Source organism: Fusarium oxysporum, chromosome IV (assembly GCF_013085055.1).
Source record: "Fusarium oxysporum Fo47 chromosome IV, complete sequence".
In the NCBI taxonomy this organism is placed as follows: Eukaryota; Fungi; Ascomycota; class Sordariomycetes; order Hypocreales; family Nectriaceae; genus Fusarium; species Fusarium oxysporum.
In genome coordinates, this window is record NC_072843.1 from 2,199,901 (window position 1) to 2,226,993 (window position 27,093).

General features: G+C 49.2%; 6 protein-coding genes across 6 annotated transcripts; 5 read left to right on the top strand and 1 right to left on the bottom strand.

Moving 5' to 3' along the window:
* The first annotated feature begins 1,099 nt into the window (after nt 1-1,099).
* FOBCDRAFT_29618 (putative necrosis-inducing factor-domain-containing protein) lies at nt 1,100-2,165 on the top strand. The gene has a single exon (XM_054704210.2). The coding sequence runs from the start codon at nt 1,571-1,573 to the stop codon at nt 2,120-2,122; it is 552 nt and encodes a 183-aa protein (XP_054560185.1). The 5' UTR covers nt 1,100-1,570; the 3' UTR covers nt 2,123-2,165.
* A 1,186-nt stretch (nt 2,166-3,351) lies between these two features.
* On the bottom strand, nt 3,352-4,911 carry FOBCDRAFT_132642 (uncharacterized protein; the record flags this gene model as incomplete). The annotated part of the gene is made up of 2 exons (XM_059607894.1): nt 3,352-4,136; nt 4,269-4,911. 2 exons carry the CDS (start codon nt 4,909-4,911, stop codon nt 3,352-3,354), a joined length of 1,428 nt encoding a protein of 475 aa, XP_059464671.1.
* A 5,626-nt stretch (nt 4,912-10,537) lies between these two features.
* On the top strand, nt 10,538-11,468 carry FOBCDRAFT_29625 (uncharacterized protein). The gene has a single exon (XM_031179129.3). It carries the CDS (start codon nt 10,657-10,659, stop codon nt 11,383-11,385), a length of 729 nt encoding a protein of 242 aa, XP_031045016.2. The 5' UTR covers nt 10,538-10,656; the 3' UTR covers nt 11,386-11,468.
* Nucleotides 11,469-12,964: 1,496 nt separating this feature from the next.
* Nucleotides 12,965-14,767, top strand: FOBCDRAFT_131341 (uncharacterized protein; the record flags this gene model as incomplete). Its single annotated transcript, XM_031179127.2, has 5 exons — nt 12,965-13,072; nt 13,117-13,461; nt 13,519-13,738; nt 13,790-13,872; nt 13,922-14,767. 5 exons carry the CDS (start codon nt 12,965-12,967, stop codon nt 14,765-14,767), a joined length of 1,602 nt encoding a protein of 533 aa, XP_031045014.2.
* A 7,499-nt stretch (nt 14,768-22,266) lies between these two features.
* On the top strand, nt 22,267-24,956 carry FOBCDRAFT_220883 (P-loop containing nucleoside triphosphate hydrolase protein). The gene is made up of 2 exons (XM_031179125.3): nt 22,267-23,947; nt 23,998-24,956. The coding sequence occupies exons 1-2, from the start codon at nt 22,274-22,276 to the stop codon at nt 24,862-24,864; spliced, it is 2,541 nt and encodes an 846-aa protein (XP_031045012.3). The 5' UTR covers nt 22,267-22,273; the 3' UTR covers nt 24,865-24,956.
* Nucleotides 24,957-25,654: 698 nt separating this feature from the next.
* On the top strand, nt 25,655-26,884 carry FOBCDRAFT_291802 (pyridoxal phosphate-dependent transferase; the record flags this gene model as incomplete). Its single annotated transcript, XM_031179124.3, has 2 exons — nt 25,655-26,135; nt 26,181-26,884. Exons 1-2 carry the CDS (start codon nt 25,673-25,675, stop codon nt 26,882-26,884), a joined length of 1,167 nt encoding a protein of 388 aa, XP_031045011.2. The 5' UTR covers nt 25,655-25,672.
* Between the last annotated feature and the right edge of the window lie 209 nt (nt 26,885-27,093).

The following is a 27,093-nucleotide window of genomic DNA, read 5'->3' on the forward strand; positions in this document are numbered from 1 at the left end:
GTTTTTGGGGGATCATTTTGACGTGGAGCCAAGACGGAGCCAAGATGATGACCCCAGGAGTTGATGGGGGATAATATGGATACTGGCGGGCTTAATAAAGAGGGTCAATTCGATGAACGAGCAACAGTCTGAAGAACCGTCATATTTGAGTATTGTATCGGCCGAGACAATGACGTCTGGGAATAACGAGGTCAAGATACTGGAAATGACATTTTTTTCTACATTAGCGTAATCAACCCTTATGCCGTGGGAAATAGTGACCATGAACCAAGACCAAGACTGCCTGGCCAAGACTTTTTCATGGCTGCCTTGAGACAGAGATCCACGAAATATGAAGTCATATTAAGAGTACAAACATCACCCAACAAATAAACCAACGAATTGCTCTATCACTGGCCAATGCTCCTCGCGTCATCATCTCCAGGACCGGGGTTGATGAACCGCTGGGAGTGGGGGCTCTCAATCCACTGAAGCGTCACTCTTCTCCACTGTCGGCCCGGGGGAGTTACTGAGAGACAAGAAACTCAATAGTTTCTATCACGAGATATTGCAAGGAAGGGTATTTAAGTTTGCAAGGAGATAAATCCTACTGTAACGGTATAGGCCCTGATATTCAAGTTTGACGGCAGTTGTGACCAGGTTTTTTTTATCATGTGAAATTGGTATTGATCAACGACCTTTGATCTTGAGGTTGGAGATTGAGAGTGCTGATCTGGACTCGATGCGAGGCTGTAAATTATGCGCATGGGAGAAAGCCAAGGCACAAAAGATAGAGCGTTTCAAAGAAAGAGACAATTGCTAGTTTGTTTCGAGGACTTCAAGAGAGACACAGTGATAGTCAAAGCGTATATAATGTCGATATGGTCCTGCGCTCAGTCAGTCTTAATGGCAGCGAATTAAACTCCAAGAATACAGGATCATATGGTTGATCATCACATATAATTCCTTACACATACACGGCGTATAGACGCTCGTTTCAAACCCCCCCCCCCCAAATCGCTTTCCAATCACCCGTTTTCCTATACCTATACGCGTTGATCTCGGCATGAATATGGCACTTTGCTCGAAACATCGTCCCCATCAAAAAACGGAAAACAAACACCAAATCATCCGGTATGATCATCGCAATTAAACAAACACAACCCGTCACCCTGTTTCACTCGTAACGACTCAATATATTTAAAAGCAAAACAGCACTAATTTTTCCGAGTCTAATCAATCTGGTCCCAAAATGTCGCTCAAAATAAACCATCCTCTCTGCATATTGTGATCCTTGTTTCATACTCATCCACTATACTTGAAACACTACCATCTCCGCCTGTGATCGCATCTAAACATCCCACTTTCTCACCTGGATTGGGTATAATTCTTGTTCTCTCCCCCGTCAACTAACTGCTGTTGAACGTCTCTCCCAACCTCTCCGTTGCAGTGCAGCGCAGCGTTTCCCATTCTCAGTCACTCGTTAACATAGGTGTTGATCACCTGTTGGTCCGTTACTCTTCACTACGATCCGTTCTTTTTCTCAGCAAACTTCTCGACTCTCTTTCCGCCCGCTAAATCAACTGTCGAGATGCATTTCATCAACCTTGTCGTCGTCTTCATCGGCCTTGCAGCCGCAGCACCCACGGCCACTCCCACCAAAGACAACATGATCGCCGTCTCAACCACAGCACCCAGCGCCTACGAAGATCCATACACCTACTGGGCTGCTGGAAACCACTCCTTCAGTACATGCGACAAGAAGACTTACAACGCGCACCAGGCCCCCAAGAGCACAAAGCGAGCCAACTACAGGGACTGCGCAGCGCTTCTCTCAACCTTTGGCACTCGTAACGGCACTTTCAGCATCCCCGCTGCTTCCGACGACAAGCGCGAATACGGCGTGGGAGATGGACTTGTCAACATCGTCAAGTCCGGGTCGTGCGCCTTTGCTGTGCGCGCTGACAAGGGATTAAAGGTCGGCGATGATGATGTGGTTTGGATTATGCAGAAGGCCGTTCTTGAGTACTCTGCTGGAACGGAGATGGCGGCTCGTGGATCTGTCAAGTGTGCTGCTGATGAGGCTGGGAAGAAGGGAGGTCTTTACTGGCAGGTTCATGGTATTGAGTCTGCTGGTTATTAGCTGGATTTGGCTCGGTGGTCTTGGTGATCATCTGTTCGGTCGATGGATTTGTGGGAAATTTCTAACATGAAGGATTTATTGGAGGATCAGTTCTGGAACTGTCTTGACGACGAGATGCGATTTTTATGTGCGATACCCAGGTGTTCACAGAGGATTTGGCAAGTAAAGATATAGCCACAATGCGTACATATTTCTTCTCCTCGCCTCTCTAAACGGACGTATCATTCGATAATGGTACAAGTCAATATCAAGGAAGGTCAATATCATGTTGCTATTATACCCGTTCACTGAATTCTCATTGTCTGTGGCATCACAGTCCAGCATCAACAGCCTTAGCAGTTCTCGTATCCTGACATTTTCAAGATGGGTAGTTGATAGGTTACCACCGAGAAGGATCTTCCAGAGTGATCAGTTTCAAGTCATTAGAATCCGGCCCCGGTGGTTGAGGGCAACCTCGTCATCTTCATTGAGGATTGCATATGTCGCTCGCATCACTTCCATCAAAGCCAGTAGTTACAGAACTTCCACCATACACCTTACTTATAGTTTCAAGGTGTCTCTTGCACCGTTTCCTTTGTTTAGACAGTTTCATCAGAACATATTCTGGCTCTGGCTCTGGCTTCTGTCCCGGTCTCTTATCGCTACGATACACCACCACGACCCTCAACGACTTATTTCCCTTGCCCCTCGACAACGCCAATTCCTATAGACCGGAGTTCCCGGCCCCGTCCGATTTGCAAAGGCAGGGCATCTCAAGAAGCGGCCACTCGCCTCCGAGATGAATGTGTTGGACTGCGTCTTCTAGTTATCGTGAGCCACCTACCATAACCAGAGTAACTCAAGAGAAAGAACTCATTTACACGTAGGCGACGTGGATAATATAGATAAACGAGTTACTGTCGTGGTAGGTCTCTCACAACGATTAGCATCATAGATGATTCGAGACATAGATCACTTTAGGAACATCAAGAACAAACATTATGGCATTAATCATCGAATTCATTCCTAAATGGTCAACTCTGACCGTTATACTTAAAGTCAACCTAAGGTATTATATTCCCGACTTCGTAGTCAATCATGCAGGTTTCTCTGTTATGTGTAGCAAAGCAAAAGGTATAATCCTGAACTCCAAAATCTCAATCTTCAAGTGCTCTCCGCGGTGTATATGTAATCAATAGCACTCTGCTAATCGTTTAGTCGATAAACATGAGTCAAAAACTCGGTGGTAATCAACCATAGTAGTCATCAATGATTGAAATGTTAGGATGCCTAGCCTGAGTTCGGTCCATACGACGTAACTTGTTGGCTTGGGCCTCCAGTTTCACTTTTCGATCAATGCAAAGGTCTGCAATTCTACTAGAGCTCATAACTGCCGCTTCCGCGCCCTCGAACGCGAAATCAACACGGCTTCTGCAATCTTCCACCTCTTTACGAATCGCGCGGGAAGCGGCATCGCCTGCATGGGCAACCAGACGATCGATGCGTTTCAGCGCCTCTTCAGTGCGGGTTTTGTGACTGAAGACACGGAATGAGAGGGAGTCGATCTCACGTGTATAATCAATAACGACTTCTCCGATGCGATCTTTCTCAGCGAGAGTTGCGTTTCGCCGTTGGGTTCGGGGCGACAATGGTATCGCGTGTGAAGCGTCGGGAAGAGACCGGACGCTGCCTTTTTCTCTGAAGATGTTAACCAGCATGTTCATCTCGGTGACATCTTCTGTGATGAATCGAAGCCGTCGGTTGACAGCATCCATCTCGGAATAAATCCACGCGGTCTTTGTAATAACGGTAGGAGAGGGAGGATCATCTTTATAAGGGTCAGGGCTGTTTGATATTATGCCTTTCTTCCTCTCGATTTCTCTAACTCTTCGGAAGTGCCTCTTTGCATCATAGCGGCTGAAGTTGGTAGGGCGTTTTCCAGCGAAGGGTTCCAGATAAGAGTAGTCGGGTACTCTAGTGGGTTCTGGGACGAAGACTCCTTCGTCATGAAGCTTTTGTATGGCTTTGAGAGATACTTTGACGTATGCAGCGCCAGGGGGTTTGTTTGATGGTCGGGGTCGAAGGTGAGGTGGAGTATGCTCAGGCGATGATCGGGAGGAAGAAGTGGACGACCCAGTAGAAGGTGTAGGTGCTCGAAAGCAGCGACCTGGTTTGTCCGGTGTAGAAAGAACTTCTTTCTCAGGGGAATGGTATGAGACCTCTTCAGTGACTTCAGGACTGTACACGAAAAAGTAATAGTGTAGCTGCCACATGGCAACAGCGCCGAGCAGGGCGAGGGAGACGACGAATGAGTATGTCGACATGTTGAAGAGGAATATAGCCCAAAAGCAAACGAAGTTGAAGATGGTAGTCAGGATGAAAAAGATGGTGCGGATAAGAAAGAACTGCGAGTATACTCCGAGATCCCAGATCTTGTAAAGAGCCCACACAGGATCGTCATAGGCATCAATAATCACCTTACAAACTGCTTTTCCGATACGGAACATGAAGTGAGAAGACCAGGCAGTGATGAAGGCTCCCCAGAGCATGTGAGAAGCAGTAGGGCTTGCCTTGTAGTGGTCGAGGATCCAATCGTTGTGCCTGGAGTACTGAAGGGGACTGCGAAGCATCATACAGAACCACTCCAGAATGATACTGAAAATAGAAATCTGAAATCCGATTGTGAAGGCAATGAAATGAAATACATTCGGACACTCCTTGATGAGGCGCTCGGAACCGGTTTCGGGGCAAGGGCGGTAGTTAGGGAATTGCTTCGGGTCATAGGTGAGACGGGAGCGACGCCAGAGCATGGTGACTGAGTTTTGTTGATATCAGTGATTACTTGAGATTTCTGTGGTAGAAATGGTGAAGTTAGTGAAGGGATGCAGTTGATAAAGTACAGTAGTTCATTAAAGACTGTTGTGAAGTAAAGCGAAAGATGAGCGACAATGGGGAATCGAAGCAGGCAAGTTTGATCAAATGAAAATAAAATAAATGACTGCCTGTTTTTAAAATGTCGATGTAAATTCACTGCCCAGCAACCGATCAGTTGGAAGTGCTCTGGCAGCTACATGGCAGTGCCAGCCAGGCTGCCACTGATGGGAATTGAGGGCATTCACAGTCGACAGTGCCAACCAATCTAGCACTTTCAACATCATAAGTGACCAGTTCCAGACAAATCTAGTGTTGAATACTTGTATGTGCATTTGATAGTATACATAAAAGGCTTCCATGAAAAGACTTGGAACTGGAAATGGACTCGAGTCCCTTCATCTCAAAGTAGTTGTTGGCTTGTGTCAGGAAAGCAAGAGAAAGTCATATATTCCGCCTCCAGGCTCGGAGTATGATAATCGGACGACTCATTTACTAGTGCGGTTGTTTGTACACTTGATATTGGGTTTTGTCGTTTGGGCATGACTACCTAGTTGAGAACTTTGCAAACATCACTGTCACTCAAACCCTCCCACAGATTGCTGTTACTTCAAAGACAATACTACAATATTTGAATCAGATACCCCGATATTCAAAATACCCGAACTTGGCCATTCTCTGGCCATCCAAAGACTCTACATTGCGACAGTGTTCAGCATGTTATATTATACCCATTAGTTCATGTCTATAGTCTCGCCCCCTTGACTCCCCGGTGGATTTCTCGAACAGAAAGAAATCACAAAGCCCCTTACATCAAAATCATGTGCATTTTCTTGCACGTCGTTGAGTTGTTTCTAGGGGAAGCTCCTCGGAGATCCAGTCCTGAGCCTTCAGGAGGCTTTGGGGTAATCAAGCCACATGGTGATTTCCTCGATGTGACTTACACGAGATGAGAAGAATGATATAAAATTATTGCCAAGAGCCAAGAACTCCGTCTCTTGATGAGTCTTTTGTGACAATTCCAGGGTATTTTTGATAGTTGCTGTCAATATTGAGTTCCTCGTGCAGGAACTTAGCAAAGTCTGTTGGTAAAGACTCCATACATTGGATCCAAACCCTTGGGCTGGAAGCTAAAGGACCCATCAACATCAACCCCAGCACTTTGGTCAAGCCCATCAGTTTAATCCATGGAAAAAATTTCCTTGCCATTATCTTGATTTGGCTGCCAAGACCCAAGATCTTCCTCTCGAGATGGCCATATGAAGCATTTCGAGAGATAGCTTTCGCCCGGACTCTTCATTCCCTCGAAGGACATGCCTAGTATTCATTAGTTCTTTCTTGGCAATGTCTAGATGCTCCAATAAGGCCGTTAGTCGCCAGCTTTGCCCCGGCGTCCGAAAAAAGTCGCTTCTCAATATCATCAACATAGCAGGACATTTTGATAGTATGATGTGCTTGCCTTAGTCTTTTCTTCAACGAGCCCAAGTAATTCTTATTTCCAGTCCGCTTAGCATAAGGCTTTTAACTTTGAATGCTTGGTTGCACAGAACCATGCCGCCGCCGCGAATTTCGGGGCCACAGAAAGCGGCGGTTTTTGGTATGGCGCACGCTAATTACCAGATTCTGGGGTCTTGGATCGACAAGGCAGCTGCTAGCACGGGTCTATGAAGGATAGAGGAGGATCATGTTACCTAAATTAGACGGGTAGATCAGATATTGGGCAGAGATGGTTCGCACGGATGGTATGGTGGTGTCTGCTTTGACTTGCATGAACAGCTAAGAGAAACAATGTTTATGCCGTTATGCCGAACATGCCATGAACGTCTGTGGGTATGTGATACACCCCTTGTGAAGGCTGCAGAGGTTGAAGATGGGAATAGAGTCTGAGCAAAATTGAGTTTGCAAAATTCAATCACACTGAAATTGCCCATTTAAGGGACCTGTGCCTGCTTTGTGCTATTGGTCATAGTCCATCCAAGCTTTGTCTGATCTTAATCGGCTCTCAGGGACAACATCAAAAGAGCGAGACCAGTCTTAAAAGAGATGACAATAGAGTTGATTGCCTTTTGGTCGGCATTGTTCTGATCGCCAAGACCATGAGACATCTGATTTCATTCCACGAGCAGACCCTCGATGTATTTTGTTTACTGATCTTGAGTGAGAGTTTGTCCAGGGAGAAAGAGACTTCAGCCACAATCCTTATACTCCCTCATCCAGTGACCGAAAAACATCTCTGAATAGACGTCACACTCAAAGCCTAATGCACAAGCCTCACTGCTGAGTTCCATGACAGCTTTGACGACTGCTTAATCTTGGCTAGGAGCCTCATCTACCCGCTGCCGCAGCTGTCGCCCTCGGACTGGGGGATTTACGAGTTGCCCGAGAGGCGATTCCTCTTCGGGGTAGAAGTTGCGCGTATGGGAAGGGTTGGAATGTAGCCGCACCTTTTGACTTTGACAGAAGATGCAGAGAATGTACTACGTATGCAAACCCCAGGCAGAGTTTCCTTCTGGACGTTTCTCCCTTCTCGGCGGAAGCGCACTTAAGGTATATGCCGTCAGATGAGGCATGGAAAAATTATGAGTCTGGGGAGGCCGAAGAAAAAGAGAAGGTTTCATGGAATGTCACTGTTTCGAGCCACAGGTATCTCAGGTACTTCCGTCACCGGAGGGTTGCGTGGAACCGCGGAGCCGTCATGTGGGTTAGCCTCCGGTCCCCATCGCGGACCGAAGTGGAGGGTTTGGACTACGGACAGAGTCCGGGTGAAAGTCACGGTAGCTCATTTAAGGTGCGGTATGAGAAGGCCATTCGACATTGTGATGTCGTCTTGTGGGATACGAGCAAGCCTCGAGTACGGCTGTAAAAAACAGTTATCGGTAGTTCAGTGGGATAAGAAAAGCGGTGGACTCGTAAACACAGACGCCTCGTGCTGTGGACTCCAACAGTCTTGTTGGTTAAGGTTTTATTCGTGCATCTGATCTGATCTGATATCAAGATACAAGCTATGACTGGCGTGAAAGAATAGCTAGGGATAGCTTCAGAGGGTCAAGTCTAGTCTGGGAGTCTAGACGCGGTACAAGCTGGGGATTTGCTGATCGCATTCTGGTTCGAGCAAAGCGGGAGTGCCCAGAAGTGGATTCTGAATAGGCACTTGAAAGCCTCAACGCGAGTTTGACGAGTCAAGTGCCACATGGTGTACTTATTGAGGACAAAGTTGCACCTCAATGGCTTTAGCCGTGGTAGAACGAGGCTACAGTTTCAAAGCCTTGGCGTTCACGGCTCATTGATTGATTGCGTAGACACTGGACATTGAGAAAGTTACTCGACAGGATAGGGCCTAGTTTGCGATGTCGGGAAAAAGGCAGATTGTCGTTCTCGTTCCGGGTTCCTGGGACACGGGGAATGTTACCAATTGTTAGCGTTTCAGCGCTCCCTCTCCTCTCTTTTCTCTCCTGGCTCAGGCTTGTTACAAAGTACTTGTCCCTTGCTTTTGGGGTCTCGCCTCGTCTCGTCTCTTCCCCTGCCTTGTCCCATTTATGCCTCCGGAACAGAAGCCGACCTATCATGAGCAATCCCAAGGGTGCCCCAACCGTGCGAGATGCCTAGCGTGCAGTAGTATTGGCTGGCGTGACATGTCCATCTGTGTCTGTGCCTCCTTTTGACGGGCCGACCAGGTACATCCATCCATCTCAATCATCCTCAGGTCAGGACTGCTCCTTCGCACGGGCGGGATCGTACTGCAACGGAGACTAGGAACTGGCGGGTACTGACACTAATGACGGGACGGAGTCGGAATCACGGAACGCTCACAATAATCCTGATGTTGCTGAACCTAACAGAAATAGCGTCTTATTGTCTCTGCTCGCGATAACCAATTAGGCATCCAAGACCGTAATGGCTGCAGCAAACATTGGTTTCAACAGAACAGTATCCGTTCGGTCACTCGGCTTCCGCGGAGAATTAGGGGAGAGTCATGACGAGCAGCAACGCCTCGCGTTTTACGATGGGAAGCTTCACAATAGAAAGGCGAGACAGACAATACAAGAGAAGAGAGCGGTGATTCGAGCGAGGACCGCATTCCTCTGGCAAAGAGCTAACCCGCAGCCCGGCAAAACGAGACATTGCCGAGCTCGTAAGATGTTGGGTTAGGGTTCGGCGAACTCACATGCCGATCAGGGACCGTCTGACAGCCACGCCAACTCAAATGAACAAACGTTGACAAGACAACTCATTTCAACAGTTCAAGGGCTGAGCGGGAGCTGGGGAAAAGCAAATAGCCTCTATTCTGGATCTACTGTACGGTTTGGCTTTGGCACCCCTCCAGCCGGCTAATGTTGAACCGTCTGTTCGTAACCGTACTGTATCGTCTCGAAACCAATAGAATTCTCGACTGATCATCACGAAGCATCCTCGTGAACAACCCCCAAACTCGGGATGAGACAAACCAGAAATCAGATGCATCGGAAAGACCATGAAAGACAAACGGGACAAGGATCAAAACTCGCTACAGTACCTAGGTTCAGGTAAACCCGCTGATGCCTCACTCTGCTGGGGTCTTCTGCTCTGGTGACTGGTGCGCCTTACTCGCTTCTCTTCTTGGCAGACCAGACTTTTGGGAAAGACAAGGGGAAAATCAGTGGGTAACCATTTTAGCAGAACTCCGTCAGTACCTACTGTGCACTGGCTGGGCCTCGTACCTACAATACAGGACAGTGAGCAACTTACTCACCTACGCCGACACCGTTGCGACTAAATTAGCCAGAGCAAGCCCAGGCTGGGCGCCTCCAGGTCAGGCCTCCAGCAGCCTCTCGATGATGACACGGATCCGCTCTGGCGTTTTTGGTAAATGGAATTACGGACCTGCACTAGAGGTGCCTACAGCTGATGGCTGAGGCTGCGGTAGCCCAGCCCAGCCCAGCCCAGCCTAAAGCAACCAAGTTAAACCTGAAAGGAGTAGATTTTACGAGCCAAGGGGTCGGAAGAGAAAAAGCAAGCAGCCAGAAACAATAATATTAAAAGCATCCTCTATTCCCCCGTTTCTCAAACGCGCTGATCTCTCTTTTTCACGATCACCAACCAATCCGCGAAGTTCCGAAACCGAGAATACAATTACCACCTATTACAGTGCCTTACAGTACAAGCACGGGCTTTGGACTACCTCACCTCTGCCACCAAAATAGCCGCGGATCCTCATCACATTTACCTACACCCCCCGGTCCCGGGCTAGTCAACGCAGTACAACAAAAGACAAACAAAAAGGACCAGGAACAAGGCCCAGGGTGTCATTCATTTCGATCCAATCCAATTCTTCATATATCCATCTGCCAGCACCCCTACCACTTCAACTTTTCCCATCTTGCTCTTCCCATCAAGACATTCTGCTTTCCAACTGTATCTCCCAAGAGCAGTACTAAATCCAAAAGCTTCGACGAGCTGGTCTCTTGAAACGTCTAACAAGCTTGGGTCGTGTTTGTGCTCTCGCCTTGAATATACGCATGCATAAACATCCTTTAATAGCAACAACCTGACACGCATATTGTCTTGTTTGCTTCCCCGTCGACCAACAACCCATTCCTACCCCTCCAGCTCATCATCCGACCTGGCTCAGCCATATATACCAATACAGCACCTCGAAAACGTTTACTATACCTCCCTAGTCAACACCAACTCACAACACCGCAACGATGCTCCGAGGAACTACTTCCAACGTCCCCAAGGTCCCACTCTTTGGTGTGCCCAAGAGACGCAAGCAGAGGCAGCAACAAGAACAGGAGCAAAAGGACAAAGAAGAGAAGCTTCGCCTACAGGCTCTCGAGGAAGCTGAATTCGCAACCAAGGCCGAAACTTCAGACTTCCTCCTCTACTACCTTGAGCGATCCCCCTTCAAGGACCAATCCGATCAGATCTCCATTGCCTGGGAGAACCTACCTAGCCTAGGCGAGCTCGAGTCTTTTGCCAGGCTCGACAAGACTGCTGGCACACAAGCCTGCCGTCGTTTATTCAAGGCCGTCGTCATCTGGGACGATCTTGGTCTTGATCTCTGGGAGACCCTTAACAGTACCTTCCACCCTGAAAGCGACGAGGAGGACAGCGATGATGATCTCCTCGACGAAATCTCAGAAGAGCCCATTGGCTGGGATCACGCAAGCCCTCGAAGATCCCGATCTCGCGCCAGTTCCAGGACATCTTCCTCTGAGACACATAATTCTGAACGCTCTCGCCAAGTCTCCTCAGAGCGACAAGATCAGCGTGAGCGTAGCCGCGACTCGCGCAAGACAGCTTCCGCACGAGACCAGAGTGTCAACGGAAGATTACCTCCCCGGAGACCTATGGGTCTTCAGGGCGGTATGATCAGCGAGTACTACGACAGCCCCTCGCGATATCGTGTTCCCAAGATTGTGCGCGTCCTATAAGCGCTTACACATTACCACTCTACGAATATTTCTTTTTGTCTCTGATCTTATACTGCTTTTTTCAAGCGGGCGTTGGGAAATTAGCAAAGTTCGCAGCAACCGCTATACTAGCCACATATTGATTTCTCATGTTTTCTGAGTATTAGCAAGGCGTTAGGGACATGCATGCAATGGCACCGGACAATTACGGATTACGGGATACCACCAATATCACAGCTGAGGGATAACAGCTACCCTATTATTACTATAGTACAGCAACGAACAATCTACCAAATAATTTTGATACTTTCCATAGCCATGCAATTCTTGGGTGATCGACGTGAAAATTTGGATGGCTCCTCTTGATGCAACCTTCAAAGTTTGAAGGTCTACAACAACCATTAGCACTACCAAGGAAAACTCCTTGTCTTGGAGCTAGATCGTCGCTATTCTGACATCACCCAAGATCCGTCGTTGCAACATCGAGATATGATCGGATTGAAAGGAAAAGTCGACGTCATGGTGGAGGGAAAATTAACTGCCGCGACCAACAAGACGGGACCTGGCCAGACTCATGTTCGGGAAACTCTATCGAGACTGCAAAGCAATATCTTCACCACATCAGTTGATCGCCTTCTATTCCATCACCAGTTCATCAAATGATCACCATATTCACAGTATGCGCTGTCGTGTCGCCTGCTCTTGTCGCTGACTCGTCTCATGCAGTGATTCAATCCTTGGCATTGTCTTAGTTACTGAGCCTGGAGGTCATTTCAGGAGAGCCAATGGTTCGAGGTGCGCTTCAGTCACTATCCGTGTGGCGCGGGGGCTAGCTCAATCAGGAGTATGCATCCACCGGCTGGGATGGGTAAAGTCTTCATCAGTCCCAATTCAGGTGTTGCTCTGACCTCCACTGGCACCAGTTGCGACGAATGAGTGTTTTGGTCATCGAAACACCCTTTTTAAATAACATGTGAGACCTGAATCAACTATGAAACATTGAGATCTTTATTAAAGGATAATTCCATCTCCATCTAGTTTTGGTTTCAGTATATAACTTGGTGAGACTCAGCCTCTCTATTCAAGGGAAATTAAATCGTTTGTCTGTTGCTCTGGTCGAACAAAAAGCATGCAGCCCAGGGGCGCTAAGAAAAGCCCACGTCTTGTGATAATTGAGTCGACCTCTTCTGCACGCACCCTCAGCTATGAAACACTTCGTTTATAAACTCTCAGCAGCTGTCTCACCCGAGTAGTTTTCTCTTTAAGCATGAGACAACTCTATCATTTGCTTAGATGCAGGACCTGACTCACTATACTCTCGGTTGGTGGGATGAAATGCAGCTGATGGTGTGCTGTACAGGCTATCTCAGCTAGCCTCAGGGGTCCTGGCCCAATTTGTATCTAGACTCGAGAGGCGCTGTTTGAGGCTTCACACCAGGAGAATAGGGCATTTTACAGTATAGCCTGGCTGCTGGCAAGATGAAGAGCTCCTTTTCGAGACGGAATATTCCGGCTGTAATGTGCGCAGCTGAGCGTGAGGATCTTTATTTCATTGTTTTCTGTGCTTTTCGGTGTTTTTGTTATGGTGTTAGTCGATACAATGAAGCACTTACACGGCCTCTCGTGGATCGGCCTGTTGGGCTTGGCTGTCCTGACTACCGCAAAAGATGTCTCTTACGTGACTGACCTCGAGATCTTTACCTACTTGGTACGGCACCTGGAAAGAGCACCAGTGCAATACTGACTGTTTAGGCGCCATGTGTTTCCAGCGCAATCTCATACAATGTCGGCATGCAGACATACTCGACCATGTGCGGCGACTCAGAGACCGAATTGCAGAAATGCATCTGCTCGACTCGAATGGACGAAGTTGCCTCATCGATCTCGACCGATATAGAATACAGCTGCGGCTCCAGCGCGACGGAGGATCTGTCAAGTGCGTCTAAGCTGATGCAGAAATACTGCAACCAGGAGGAACATATCACTTTCTTTTCGCCAACCAAGAATATCGTCGAGGCATATATAACAGATCTTCCTGAGTTGGCGTATCTCCCGCCTTGCGCGCAGTCGGGATTATCCTACGCCGTGGTCAATATTGTATGAAAGCTTCCAAAGTCCAGTGATATGGGCTTGACCTGACTAACATGAATATAGGGGTCGTCAAGGTGCCCTGAAGCCGCCGAATTGAATGCACCGTGTGTCTGTAACAAGAAAGATGTCGTTCGAGATATTACTTCAACACTTAAGAGTGCCGTGAAATACTCATGTTCTAACAACGGAGACGTCACTTCGGCCCAGAACTTCTACAGCGAATTCTGTCAGATGAACGACGGCACAACGTCTTTTGCACCACCGAAAGGGCCTCCTGGAGATAGTGAGTCTTGAATCATGCCTCATGGAATCATTCTAATGTTGATACTGTCAGTGTCATACTACATCACAGCTATGCCGCATTTCAAGTCTCTTAACAAATGCGCCCAGTCCGGGATAGCTTCTGCAGTTATGGAGGTGAGTCCCAATGTTTCGATATGTGACCCTGTCTCTAATAACAGTACAGCAAAGCTCCTGGCTATGTGGAGACGGTCCTCAAGAGCTGGCTTCATGCATCTGCATAAAATCAGGGATGTCAAAGATCATCTCTAGCAGTTTGACCGAGCGGGTCAAGGACTACTGCGATAGCACACACATTGCCAACGTCACATCCGCCATCGACGTCTTTCGGTACTATTGCAGCGCCGCTGAGAGTTTGGTTGTTGCTACCGTCAGTCAATCAATCTTCCAGTCATATCCGACTGCTAGTTCAGGAGCTGGTTCAGGGACAACAGTTCCAGGAATGACTGGTTCAGCTGGCGCAACTGCAACTTCTAGTTCTAATACTGCGAAAGAGTCTGATCCTGGCCATGAGGATAAAGAGGATGATGAATCGAAGACGAGTATCGCACCGATCGCTGGAGGAGTTGCTGGCGCTGTCGTGGTGGCCGCTCTTGGCGCGGGACTATTCCTCTGTATTCGAAGAAAGCGCCAACGTCAAGCCAAGGGCGAAGAGCTCTCCAACAATGCCGACGGGCCTCCAGAATATACTGGACATCCAGAGCTCATGGGCAATAGTGCTTATATCAAGGGCCACACTGCACCACCAATTGTTTCCGAATTGTCATCGACCACTTCTTTCAAGCCGGAACTAGGCGGAGGGCAGGGCATTTCAGAGCTCCCTCCTAACCATGCACCCACAGCTGAGCTTCAAGCTCACCTTGCCAAGTCTAACTGGGGGCACTCACCGGCACAATCAGAATATGTGTCGCCGGTGAGTCCTGCGCCAGCATATTCTGGCCTTCATGAAATGGGTTTTCAGTCAGGGCCTGTGGAAGCTTATGAGTTGGATTCTAATATACGAAGTCGATAGAAGGATATCGATCTCCTCTATTCTTCTAATGGCTTCAAAAGCTGGCGCTATGGTTGCTTTTTGGTGATAGGAGTAATGTAATCATGGATTGTCGATGGATACCAGATATATTTGTAGTTTTAATGTTATCAGAAACCTGCATTTATATGTGCCGGGCCTATGTGACCGAACATATTTTCCACTCTCTTTGTTCGGTTGCACGAATTGTCAAAAAGATGTTCCAGTGTTCCTAGATTCAAGTGAGAGGTGCAGGTGATTATGAACTCATGGGCCGCAGGCGCAGTCGATCAATCAATACAATGTGGCTACACTTTACAGGAATAGTTCATAATTTTCTTTACAGGAAGAGCAGAGATGCATAGGTAAGTCCCTCTACATTGCCACAAATACATAATATAATTGGATGATAACACACGAGCTGTGATTGAGGTTAGAAGTGTAGGGTAAGACTGTGGTGGCCGGAAAAACTGGGCGCCGTACAAACGCAGCTTCCACCTGCAGCTGGCCCGTGCCCGTTGCTTCCCCAGTAGCAAACGTTGGCGTGTTGCATCTCAGCTTTGGAGCTCCAAATTTCCTAGTCTCTCCAACAACAAAGGCTCCATTTCCTTTGTCGGAGAATTTCATCAACGTCTCACCCTCATTTGTCGATCTGATAGACACATACCGAAGCGACAACCGACGTGGACTTGGTATTTTTTATTATTTGGCTTTCCCCCTCGAGCGCGTAGCTGCGGTAATGACGAGTATCGCGCTATTGACCTGATCCGACCTCGACCATGGCGGCCGCAGACGTGGACATTGGCTACGTCGCAGGCCACCTCGGCCTCGACCAGCCTGTTATCGCGTCTCTAACGACAGAACCGACCGTTGAGCTCGTCAATATTGTTCTGCAGGCTGTTGCAGCCAAAGCGCACGAGTTTGACACCCTCTATGCTGAAAAGCTCCAGACCGACATTGAACTCGAGAACGCGGTGCGCAGCTCTGAAACGCGATCGCAAACTTTCAAAGCTACTGCGGACAAGGCCCTCAAAGATGTTGAAGAGGCTAGGCAGCAGCTCAAGGACGAAGGTATGTTTTAATGGACTGTACGAAACGAAGTCAGATGGTTGTTGACATTCGCTTGCCCCACAGAAACGAAGCGACAATCTCTCGAGAACGAACTTCAAGTTTTCAAATCTAAGAAATCGGATTACGATGCCGAGATCAAGGCCCTCAATGACAAGATTGAGACCCTTCAATCTTCGAACCGAACCAACTTGAGCATTATTGAATCCAACAACAAGCGCGATCAGACTATCACCGAAGAACTCACGAAGCAGCACCAGCGAAATGTCGAGCTTTCTCGCGAGATCACTGCCCTGCAACAATCGGAGCAGAATGCACGGGGCCAGCTCAATAGTGCCAAGTACCGAGAAGAATCCTTACAACAGCAGCTCGATCTTGCCCGAAAGAACAGTGAATGGCTAGAGAATGAACTCAAGACAAAGAGCGAGGAGGGCCTCAAGTACCGAAAGGAAAAGGGCGCCCGTATCGCCGAGCTCCAGCGACAAAATGAAGACATTCAATCTCAGGTTGACTCTCTAAAGAGAACAGAGCAACAGCTCCGCGATCGACTCGATGCCATGCAAGCCAAGGCGGATGAAGCTTTGGTGAAGGTTCAGAACCAGGAGGGAACCTTTGCGCAGACAATCGAGAGCTATAAGCATGAGCTTGAAGCTCAGAAACGTTTGGTTGAGATGTCTAACCAGCTGAGCAAGAAACACCAAGAACGAGTGCACGATCTTGAAGCCGAAAAAGAGCGACTTCGCGACAACTACGAAAACGAGCTCCGACGCGTTCGAGCCGAGCTTGAGCAAGAGCGCCAGACTACGAGTGAAATGGAGGAACGCATTAACCAGCTCCAGTCAGAAATTGATGAGCTTCAGGCTCGTATGGAGCAGCACGCACCACCACCCGAGTCTGCACCACAGACTCCCCGTGCCAACGGCTCCTTGATGCGACCTTCCTCTCCATTCGCAACACCTTCGTCTATGCGAGCCAAGGGTGCGATAACCACCACCCAGGCCCTTGACCAGCTGTACCAAGTTAAGGGTCAGCTTGCTACTGAAAAGCGTCGCAATGCTCAGCTCTCTGAAGAGCTCGACAATATGATGACTGCTCTAGAAGCAAAGGCCCCCGAGATCCAAGATCTTCAAACCGAAGCTGAACAGCTTCGTGAAGAGATTACTCGAATGTCAGAGTTGTCTCAAAACAGCTTTGAGGAACGAGACAAGGCAAAACGAGCAGCAAGGAAAGCAGAGAGCGCACTTGCAACTTCACAATCTGAGACAAATATTCTGCGCACTCAACTTCGAGATCTTGGTACTCAGATAAACATGTTGTTGTTCCAGATCCACGCCATGGAGAAGGGTACAGACCAACTCACCGATGAAGAGACTTTCCGACTTCAACAACTACAGAAAGGAGAGATTTCAGAGGAGGCACTGTCAGATATGTCCGACACTCACCAATTCATTACGCAGAAGCTGGTGGTGTTCAAGGATATTCAGTCTCTGCAGGCCAAGAACGAAGAGCTTCTTCGCATTACTCGGGAGCTTGCCAATCAACTCGAAAGCGAGGAAGCACTTGCAGAGAAGCACCAGGCCAAGCAAGACCACGACATGGTTGAGAAGCTTCAGCAGGAACTTAGCCACATGACCGAGGAGGCAAGATCTATCAAGAAGACGATGGAGAGCTTCAAGACGGAGCGTGATATGTTCCGAAGACTTTTGCAGCAACGGGGTATTCACGGTGATGAGGCATCTTTGATGCGAAATTCCATTGCTGGTGGCGAGCGTTTGCCCTTGGCCAGCATTGAGGCAACTGAGCAGACCGAGGCTCTAAACGAGGCACTGCGCAAGCTTCAGTCCGAATACGACAACTACCGCGAGGCGCAGGACGGAGTTCGTAAGGATTTGCGCGACCAGATAGATGCTCTGTCAGCCGAACGAAACAGCCTACAGACCGACAAGGTGAAACTTCACGCTGAAGCCCGCCTTGAGTCCGAGAGGCGTGAAATGTTGCACACCAACTTTGTGGCACTTCAAAGTGAGAACCACGAGCTTCAAAAGCGAGCGCAGACCTTGTCTGAGACTGCTGCTAAGCAAGATATTCGGACGCAACAGGTTGCTGAAGAACTCATTGAAGCCAGAGGTTTGCTTGATAGCGTTCGCAACGAGACTGCGAACCTGAAGGCGGAGAAGAAGCTTTGGAAGGACATTCAGGATAGACTAAGCAAGGACAACGAGAACCTTATCGAGGAAAAGAATCGACTCAACAATTTGTTAGCAACTCAGCAATCGATCGAAAATGAGCGCAACATGGCTGATTCGGAAGCCCGACGCAAAGCGCAGGCCAAGATTGAAAGCCTCGAGCAGGAACTGAGCGACGCCCAGAGAAAGCTCACTTATGAAGCAGAGGAAACCAAAAAGTTGCAACTCAGGAAGGAGTTTGAGTCAAAGGAGTCACAGAAGCGAATTGACGAACTCATGGCAAGCCTGAGCCAGATTCGTGAGGAGCATGTCGCTGTTAAAACTAGCAGAGATCACCTTCAGGCTCGCGTTGATGAGTTGACGGTTGAGCTACGAAACGCCGAGGAACGAGCTGGAAGACTTCAACCCCGACCTACGCCCCGACCTGGAACTATTGAGGTTAGCGAGCAACAACAGCAACTCGAAAACGAGATCCAGGAGCTCAACGTCGAGATCTCCGACCTCAAGCGAGATTTGGACATGGCTAATACACATCTCGAGAACGCGAAGACCCAGGCTGAGCAGTTCAAAGAGCTTAGCCAGGCTAACGAAGAAGCGCTTGAGGATCTGCGGGGATCACAAGAGCAATACAGACAAGAGATGGAGACCATCATTGAGGAAAAGGATGCGAAAATCAAGGAGCTTAGCCAACGTGCAGAGGACTTGTCGGCGGAGTTGTCTCGCTCTAACACCGAGCTTTCTAGCCTACGTGACTCCCAGGGTGAGGTTGCACGACGATATGAGGATGAGAAGTCCATATTACAAGAGGAGGTAAACCGACTGAAAGAGGAGAGCGCAAGGCATCTGGAGGCAACTCGCTTCCATCAGCAAGATTTACGTGCTCAAGCTGAAATCGCCTCCAAGGCCCAGCAAGACTACGAGCAGGAACTAGTGAAGCATGCTGAGGCTGCTAAGCTTGTTCAGCAACTACGAACTGAGTACAATACACTCAAGAGCGAGGCCGCATCGCTCAAGTCAGAAGCGGACTCTGCAAAGGTTACCCTTGCTCAAAGCGAAAGCTCTTGGGAGGAACGCCGACAACAGCTGGAGCAGGAGATGGCGGAACTTAAGACTCGAAGAGAAGATGTCAACTCCCAGAACAAGATTCTTCACCAACAACTAGAAGCCCTGACTACACAAGTTGCCGCGCTTCAGCAGAAGCGAAGTGGCGGAGAAGAGGAGGACGAAAGGATGTCGCCAGTTCCCTTGGGAGACGCCAGCGAAGGTCTCCGGGAACTCAACAGTTACCTCCGACGAGAGAAGGAGATTCTCGAGGTTCAGTATGATCTCAAGGCTCAAGAGGCCAAGCGACTCCAGCAACAACTTGAGTATACCCAGTCTCAGCTAGATGAGGCACGTCTCAAGCTTGACCAAGAACGCACACAGGCTGCCCAGAGTGGTCGCACTTCAATGACACACCAGGACCTCATGGAGAAGCTAAATGAGCTCAATATCTACCGCGAAAGCAGTATGACATTGCGCAACGAGAACCAGCAGCTCAAGGACCAGATCGGCGAGAAAAACAAGAAGATTGAAGAGATGGAGGCCCGTATCCAACCTCTGGAGGCTGAAATCGACACGCTCAAAACTCAGAAATCTTTCCTCGAGGATGAAATCAAGCAAATCCAGGAGGATCGTGACCGATGGCAGAAGCGCACTGAGGGCATTCTGACCAAATATGGACGAGTTGACCCCGCTGAGATGGAGCAGCTTAAGGAGAAGATCACCGAGTTGGAAACTGAACGTGATGCTTTGAAGCAAGGCCAGGAGCCCCTGAAGGCCAAGATCACTGAACTTGAGACTACCATGGAGAGTGAGCGAAACAGCTGGAGTACCACGCGCGCCAAGATTGTTGAGCAGGCCAAGGAACGATCAAGAAAACTCACCGGAGAGAAGAATGAGGCCATCCAGCGTGCCAACCAACTGCAAGAGAGCTTGGACAAAGCTACAAGTGAGCTCGAAGGTACCAAGAAGGAGGCGGAGGAGTCGAGAAACCAGAAGTCTGAGCTCGAACAACAAATACAAAACTTCCAGAAGGAAGTTGAGCAATTACGACAACAGGCTCAGACTACACAGTCTAGCCCTACTCCCGCCCAACCTGCTGAAGCTTCCGCTTCTTCTGACGTTGTTGCTCAGCTTGAGCAACAGCTTGCCGATGCTCGCAAGGAGCTCGAGAGCATCAATGGGCAGAAGCAAGGTGCTGAGCAACAGCTTGAATCTCTGCGCAATGAGTTACAGACTGCTATTTCTGAGCGTGATGAGGCGACAAAGAAGCTCCAAGAGGTCACCGCCAATGATTCTGCTCAAACTACGGATCAAACTCCCGCGCAGCCCGCAGCTACCAATTCCACGGAGCAGCCCGTTGCAAGTATCTCCGACGAAGAGAAGAAGGCTTTGGAAGAGAGAGTTGCAGCTGCCGAGGCTAAGGCTGCAGAGTTTGAACAGAAGGCCAATGAGGTTGAGACAAGGATTCAAACCACCATCAAAGAACGTTCGGACAGGATGCGGGATACTCTGAACGCCAAGCTGAGGGAGAGTCGAAGCAAGATGGAAGAGGAATACAAGAAGAAGGATGAGGATCTCAAGCTCAAGTTCGAGCAAGAAAAGCAGATCTGGCTCGCCGAGAACCCCACAGCCAGAAACGCCGATGCCACCAAGACTGAGCCAGTAGATCAACCCCCTGCAACACCCGCCAAAGCAGAAGCCCCTGCTGTGCCTGCAACACCTTCATCCGTTGGACAAACCGATTTGTCTCAACTCGATGATACTGGTATTCGACAATTCTTGGCGACTAACCCTACAGTTAAGAATATTGTTGCCGCCAACATCAAGAAGAAGCTTGAGATAGAAAGCTCTAAACTCAAAGCGGAGCTGGAGTCAACACTCAAGACCGAATACGAACCCAAGATTGCTGCAGCTAGGGATCAAGCCCAGCTTATGGAGTCCAAGAAGTCAACTCTGCGCATCAACATGGCTGAGAACAAGCTGAGAGCAGCCAATGCTAAGATTAGTGTAGTTGAGAAGGCTGTTTCCGAAACTCCTCAGAAGCCTGTGGTCGAGGTTTGGGAAGTGGCCAAGGTTGCTGTGGCCCCTCCAGCAACACCGGCTGCAGCAAAGCCTACTCCGGCCAGGCAGGGTTCGGTTGCAGGCGTGCCTCCATCACCATCCCCTGCAACACCCGCAGCTGGTGCTAAGGCTGCTCAGGGGACACCAGCTGCAACTCCAGCGGGACAACAACAAGCAGGCTCAGAGTCTAAGCCAGCGCAGGCAGCAGCGGCAGCGGCAGCCCCAGCAACCAGTGGAATTCCCGGTCCCAAGACCAGCAATCCATTTGCTGTTCCAGCTAACGCTGCAACAGCGGCTGCACCAAACCCATTTGCTACTAAGAATGAAAATGGTGTGGCACCCGCTGCTAAGCCAAGTCAGCAACAGACGCAAGCACCCCAGCAGCAAGGACAGCAGCAGGGCCAGCAGCAGGGCCAACAGCAGGGACAACAACAAGGTCAACAACAAGGCCAACAACCAGTCCGATCCGGCATCCCCATGCCTCGTGGTGGCGGACGCGGAAGAGGTGGAGCTTATGTGCCTCCTGGCCAACGTGCAGCCAGTGGACCTCAAGAGGGTGGACATGGTAATGCTGGCCGTGGAGGACGAGGAGGTCGTGGTGGTGGACGCGGTGGTATGAACCCCAGTGCCAACGATTTCCAGCCTGGCAACAAGCGGCCACGAGGAGATTCGGAAGTTGGTGGAGGAGCCAAGCGAGCACGCGGAGCGCATTAGTAGAGCGCCGGGGTTGGGATATCTGAAATGTACAACATGAAAAAGGCATGTAATTATTGTGTTTTGGTCATTAAAGGGGATGAGAGAATGGATGACGGTTCATTTGGGAGTGTTACAACAGCATTATTATGTCTCATCTACTTATTGGGTTCCTAAATGGAAAAAGAAATATATTTCCTTGGTTTTACAATCTTAAGTCCCCTGCCGTCTAGAATACAGGTGATTGATTGACTGTGATGATAATTATTATGAGAATACTCTTAGTGATGGCTTTATTTGAGTATGCTTAGAGTGAGACTAGAGTAGCATCCTAGTATATGGCACCTCACATCGTATGATCATCTTGAAAATCCGCTTATCTCATCTCATTGTTGCGACCGTGGAAGTCAGAAGTATAAGTATCACCCGTGAGAACCAAACGCATCTCCAGCGACTGATGTTCTGTTGTTGGTGGAGTGTCGGCGGATCGGCACCAGCTTTTGCCGATAACGATAAGCTAAGAAAAAGTTCGGAGGAAAACAAAAAATTGGGGACCTTCCTACAGACTTCGAGATCAAACTCGACAACAGAAACCACGTTCAGCCGACTCACCAACGAAAAGAAACGGCGAAAAGCGAAACAGATATCGCCTTGGAAAGAGGCGACTCGAATTTATTCAATGGTACCCCCTTCGAAGAAGCGCAAGCTTCCAACTGCGACCGGTCCCGCCTCGAAACGATCAAAGAACATCTCCAAGAAGAAATCCGGCGGAAAAGAATCGCGCCGAGCCGTCGACGCTACAGCCCTCGCTTGGTCATCGGTAGGCGAGGACTTTGGAGGACTAGAGGTTATCGAGGGCGTGGACGTGGTCAAGGATGGTAGCAGAGTGCAATTCCTCGTGGCTGGCGACAAGAGCAACATAATCGATCCTCAACAAGAAGTCCTCGATGGGGACCAATCTTTTGAAGGGTTTGGCGACGACACTGTGGAGGTCGGGGATATCAATCCCGGCGAAGCTGGCAGTGGTCAAGGTGGCTTGGAGAGCGAGAAGCCTCAAGGGAAGAATAAGGGCAAGGCTGGGCAAGGGAAAGCAGAGCAAGAAAAGGTCAAGAAGAACAAAAACAAAGACAAATTGGATGGGAAGAACAGTCGCCCCAAAAAAGAAGACGAGCAGCTGGACAAGGCCTCGAAAGTCGTACAAAAGTCCTCTGCACGCGGGGGCAACACGTTCGGCGCGTTGGCCGATGCGAACGACTACGCAGACCAAGAAGACGTCGACATGGCGGCCTGGGTTCCTCTGAACCTATCACCTCAGATTCTCTCAGCCATCGCGAAACTCAAGTTTACCAAACCGACTTTGATTCAGGAGAAGACGATTCCCGAGATTCTGGCTGGCGATGACGTTATTGGCAAGGCACAGACAGGTTCAGGAAAGACATTGGCTTTCGGTATTCCCATGGTTGAGCGCTGGCTGGAGCTGCAAGAACAAGGCGTCGAGAGAACTGGTCCCATGGCTGTGGTACTTTCTCCTACACGAGAATTGGCTAAGCAATTAGGTGATCATCTCAAGGCACTCTGTGACGGTCTTCCCAGCGCGCCGTACGTGTGTGTTGTGACAGGTGGTCTCAGCATTCAGAAGCAGCAGCGACAATTGGAGAAGGCTGATATCGTTATTGGCACACCAGGTCGTTTATGGGAGGTCCTCAGTGGCGACAGGGCTTTGCAAAGCAAATTCGCCAAGATCAAGTTCCTTGTTGTCGACGAAGCCGATCGACTTTTTAAAGTTGGTCAATTCAAGGAGGCAGAGGATATTATTGGCGCTCTCGATGGAAAAAGCCCCGGCGACGACGCAGAGAGCTCAGACGAGGACGGGGACGAGGATGATGATGATGAAGAGGATGATGACCGTAATGCACGACAGACATTGGTCTTTTCAGCAACCTTCGACAAGGACCTTCAGACCAAATTGGCTGGAAAGGGCAAATCTACAGGAAACGATGAGGAGAAGATGGCTTATCTGATGAAGTGTCTAAAGTTCAGGGGTGAGCCTAAATTCATCGACGTCAACCCCGTAAGCCAGATGGCTCAGGGCTTGAAGGAGGGACTTATTGAGTGTGGTGCTATGGAAAAGGTGAGTTTGCAGGATAAGCAAGACAGACTCATCATGCTAACCTTGAACAGGATCTTTATCTCTACACCGTTCTCCTTCTCAACCCTGGTCGCCGCACTCTCGTCTTCACCAACTCCATCTCTGCTGTTCGCCGTTTAACACCCCTTCTCTCAAATCTTAACCTCACAGCTCTACCTCTGCACTCTCAAATGGCACAAAAGGCGCGCCTTCGTTCACTTGAGCGTTTCACTGCTGCTCGCAATTCTATTCTCATTGCCACCGATGTTGCCGCTCGTGGTCTCGATATCAAGCAGGTTGATCAAGTTCTGCACTACCATGTCCCCCGATCTGCCGATACTTACATCCATCGATCTGGTCGTACAGCTCGTGGCGAGTCTAGTGGCGTGAGTGTGATTCTGTGCTCACCTGACGAAGTCCTTCCTACACGACGTCTTGCAAGCAAGGTTCACGCCGAGCGTAGCTCGGGTGCAAAGAGAGAGCACTTTATTCAGACTCTCCTTATTGATCGAAGGATGGCATCGCGTCTCAAACCCCGCGTGGACCTGGCCAAAAAGATCGCCGATACTGTACTAGCCAAGGAAAAGGCTCACAGCGACGATACATGGCTACGAAATGCAGCTGATGAACTTGGAGTAGAATACGACTCTGAAGATCTCGAGGCTGTCAACGCAAGCGGTGGCAAGGGTGGTCGAGGTGGTGGACGAAGGAGAAAGGAGCAGGCAGCCAAGAGCCTGTCTAAGGCCGAAATGGGTGCTTTGAAGGCTCAACTGAGAGAGGAGTTGAGCAGAAGAGTGAACCTGGGCGTTAGTGAGAGGTATATCACGGGTGGAAGAGTGGACGTTGGTGCTCTTTTGAGAGAGGGGAAGAACGGGGGTATTTTCCTGGGAAATACAGATGGATTGGGGTTTGACTTGTAGTTATAGAGAGCGTGTTTGAGCCTGAGCCTATGACAGGCAAAAATGGCCAAGTTATAATGCATCTATCGAATAACAAAGTTCTGTTCACACTATTGAGTCGTTGACATGTTTAAACCAGTACAATCCCTAGACCCAATATGGCAAGCTATTAGTATGCATCTGAGAAGCTGATCGATGTTTGTTTTCTCTTTCCGGGGTAGATAGTAGACACTACTCACACTATCGGTCGTCCTCTTTGAGCCGCGCAACCGCGGGCAACTTTGAGTTGGCCGCGGATTTGGGCTGTGGGGATGCATGTAATAGACTACCATGCATATGCGCCTGAACAAGTCACAAAAGTGAAGAGTACACAAAGCAAAATGGATCGTAGATTTAGGACTTATTATCGATAGGAAGGCGCATTTTTGTAAGACTGGATGTAATGATGGTCTATGACATACTCGTGGGTGAGTATGCAGCAGATACTATCCTGTAAATACAGTTTCATGAGAGAGGGTAAGTCAGGGCATTTATGATTCACTATGCACTACAAAGCATTGAAGTAGATCCCCGAGCTACGTCCAGAGAGTCGAGATCCACAACATCAACTACAACCTCGCCTCGTAGTTGGGACTGACGCATCCCCGCGGGAAACTTCAGATCAGCACACACGACAAAGATAACGAATGCAGAGCAGCTAGACATAGATTCCCCCCTCATGACATGTGGGGTATTGAAGATGCATAAACTAGATAAATATAAAAAGACCCTGATAGTCCATCAAAATATTCTCCTACCTCACCACCAAACACAGCATCACAAGCTCAAAATGCCTTCCTTAACCACCCCCGAATCCCCATTCACCCCAAAAGTCCAAGCCAAGTTGCTTGCCAGCCGGGAGAAAGCCTCTCGCGACTTCCGCTCAGATGTCGTTACCGTCCCCGTTGAGGAGATGATGACATCTATTCTCGAGGCCTCGGTAAACGACGATATCTACGATCCTGAAGGCGACCCCTCTGTCAAAGCTCTCGAGGCTCGACTTGTCGAGTTGACGGGCATGGAGGCTGCTCTATGGGCTGTTTCTGGTACTCAGGGGAACCAAATTTGTTTGAGAACGCATCTTACCCAACCGCCGCATAGTGTACTGCTGGATCATAGGGCACATGTGCATTGCTGGGAGAGTGGTGCTCTGCCGGTGATTTCGCAGGCGAGTGTCACGACGGTTCATGCAGAGAATGGGGTGCATCTGACCTTGGAGGATGTTAAGAAGAATATCATCGCGGACGGGAACAGTATGTTGATTTGTCCCGATATATGATACGCAACTAACTTGATAGTTCATTTCCCACCTACGAGGGTCGTGTCTCTTGAGAATACCCTCTCAGGCACTATCCTACCCCTTGCTGATGCCCAAGCCATCTCAAACTATGTCCGTTCATTCCCTGTACCGGAAGGCCAGAAGCCTATTGCCATGCATCTCGATGGAGCTCGTGTCTTTGACGGCGTCATCGGAGAAGGTGTTGATCTGAAGGCCTACGCAGCCTGCTTTGACAGTATATCCATCTGTCTAGCCAAAGGCATCGGTGCTCCAATGGGCAGCGTCATCCTCGGCAAGAAGCCCTTTATTGAGCGGGCAAAGTGGTTCAGGAAAATGTTGGGAGGAGGAACTCGACAACCGGGCATGATGGCCGCTGCAGCTCTATCAGCGCTTGAGTACAGCATCCCGAGATTTCCGTCTGTGCACGCCATGACGAAGGATGCTTCTGCGAGACTCGAAGCAGTGGGATACAAGTTCACACTTCCTGTTCAGACCAACATGATTCTGCTGGATCTGGAAGCCGCTGAGATTCCACCCGCGGCATTCGTTGAGTATTGCGCAAAGGAGGATGTTTCGGTCTTCCCCATGGCCAGGCTCGTCTTTCATCATCAGACGTCTGAAGTGGCTGTTGATAAGTTGGTGACGGCGTTGACAAGGTTGATGGAGGACAAGCGTAACGGCGTGACTCTTAATGACGGAGAGGCCCACGGAGGGTACAGCTAGATTGTGCAATAGCTGACTTGATCATGTTGATTTCTTTCGTCGAATTTCAATGCATGCGTCCAGGGGAGGAATGATCGTGGCGCCCATCCATTGGGGCTTTGGTCGTTTCTCGAGTGTTTTGATGTCGTAGTTGAGAAGGAATGCAGCCATGATGAGCTTGAGCTCATGAGCAACGAAGAATCTGCCAGGACTTCACAATGTTAGCATTA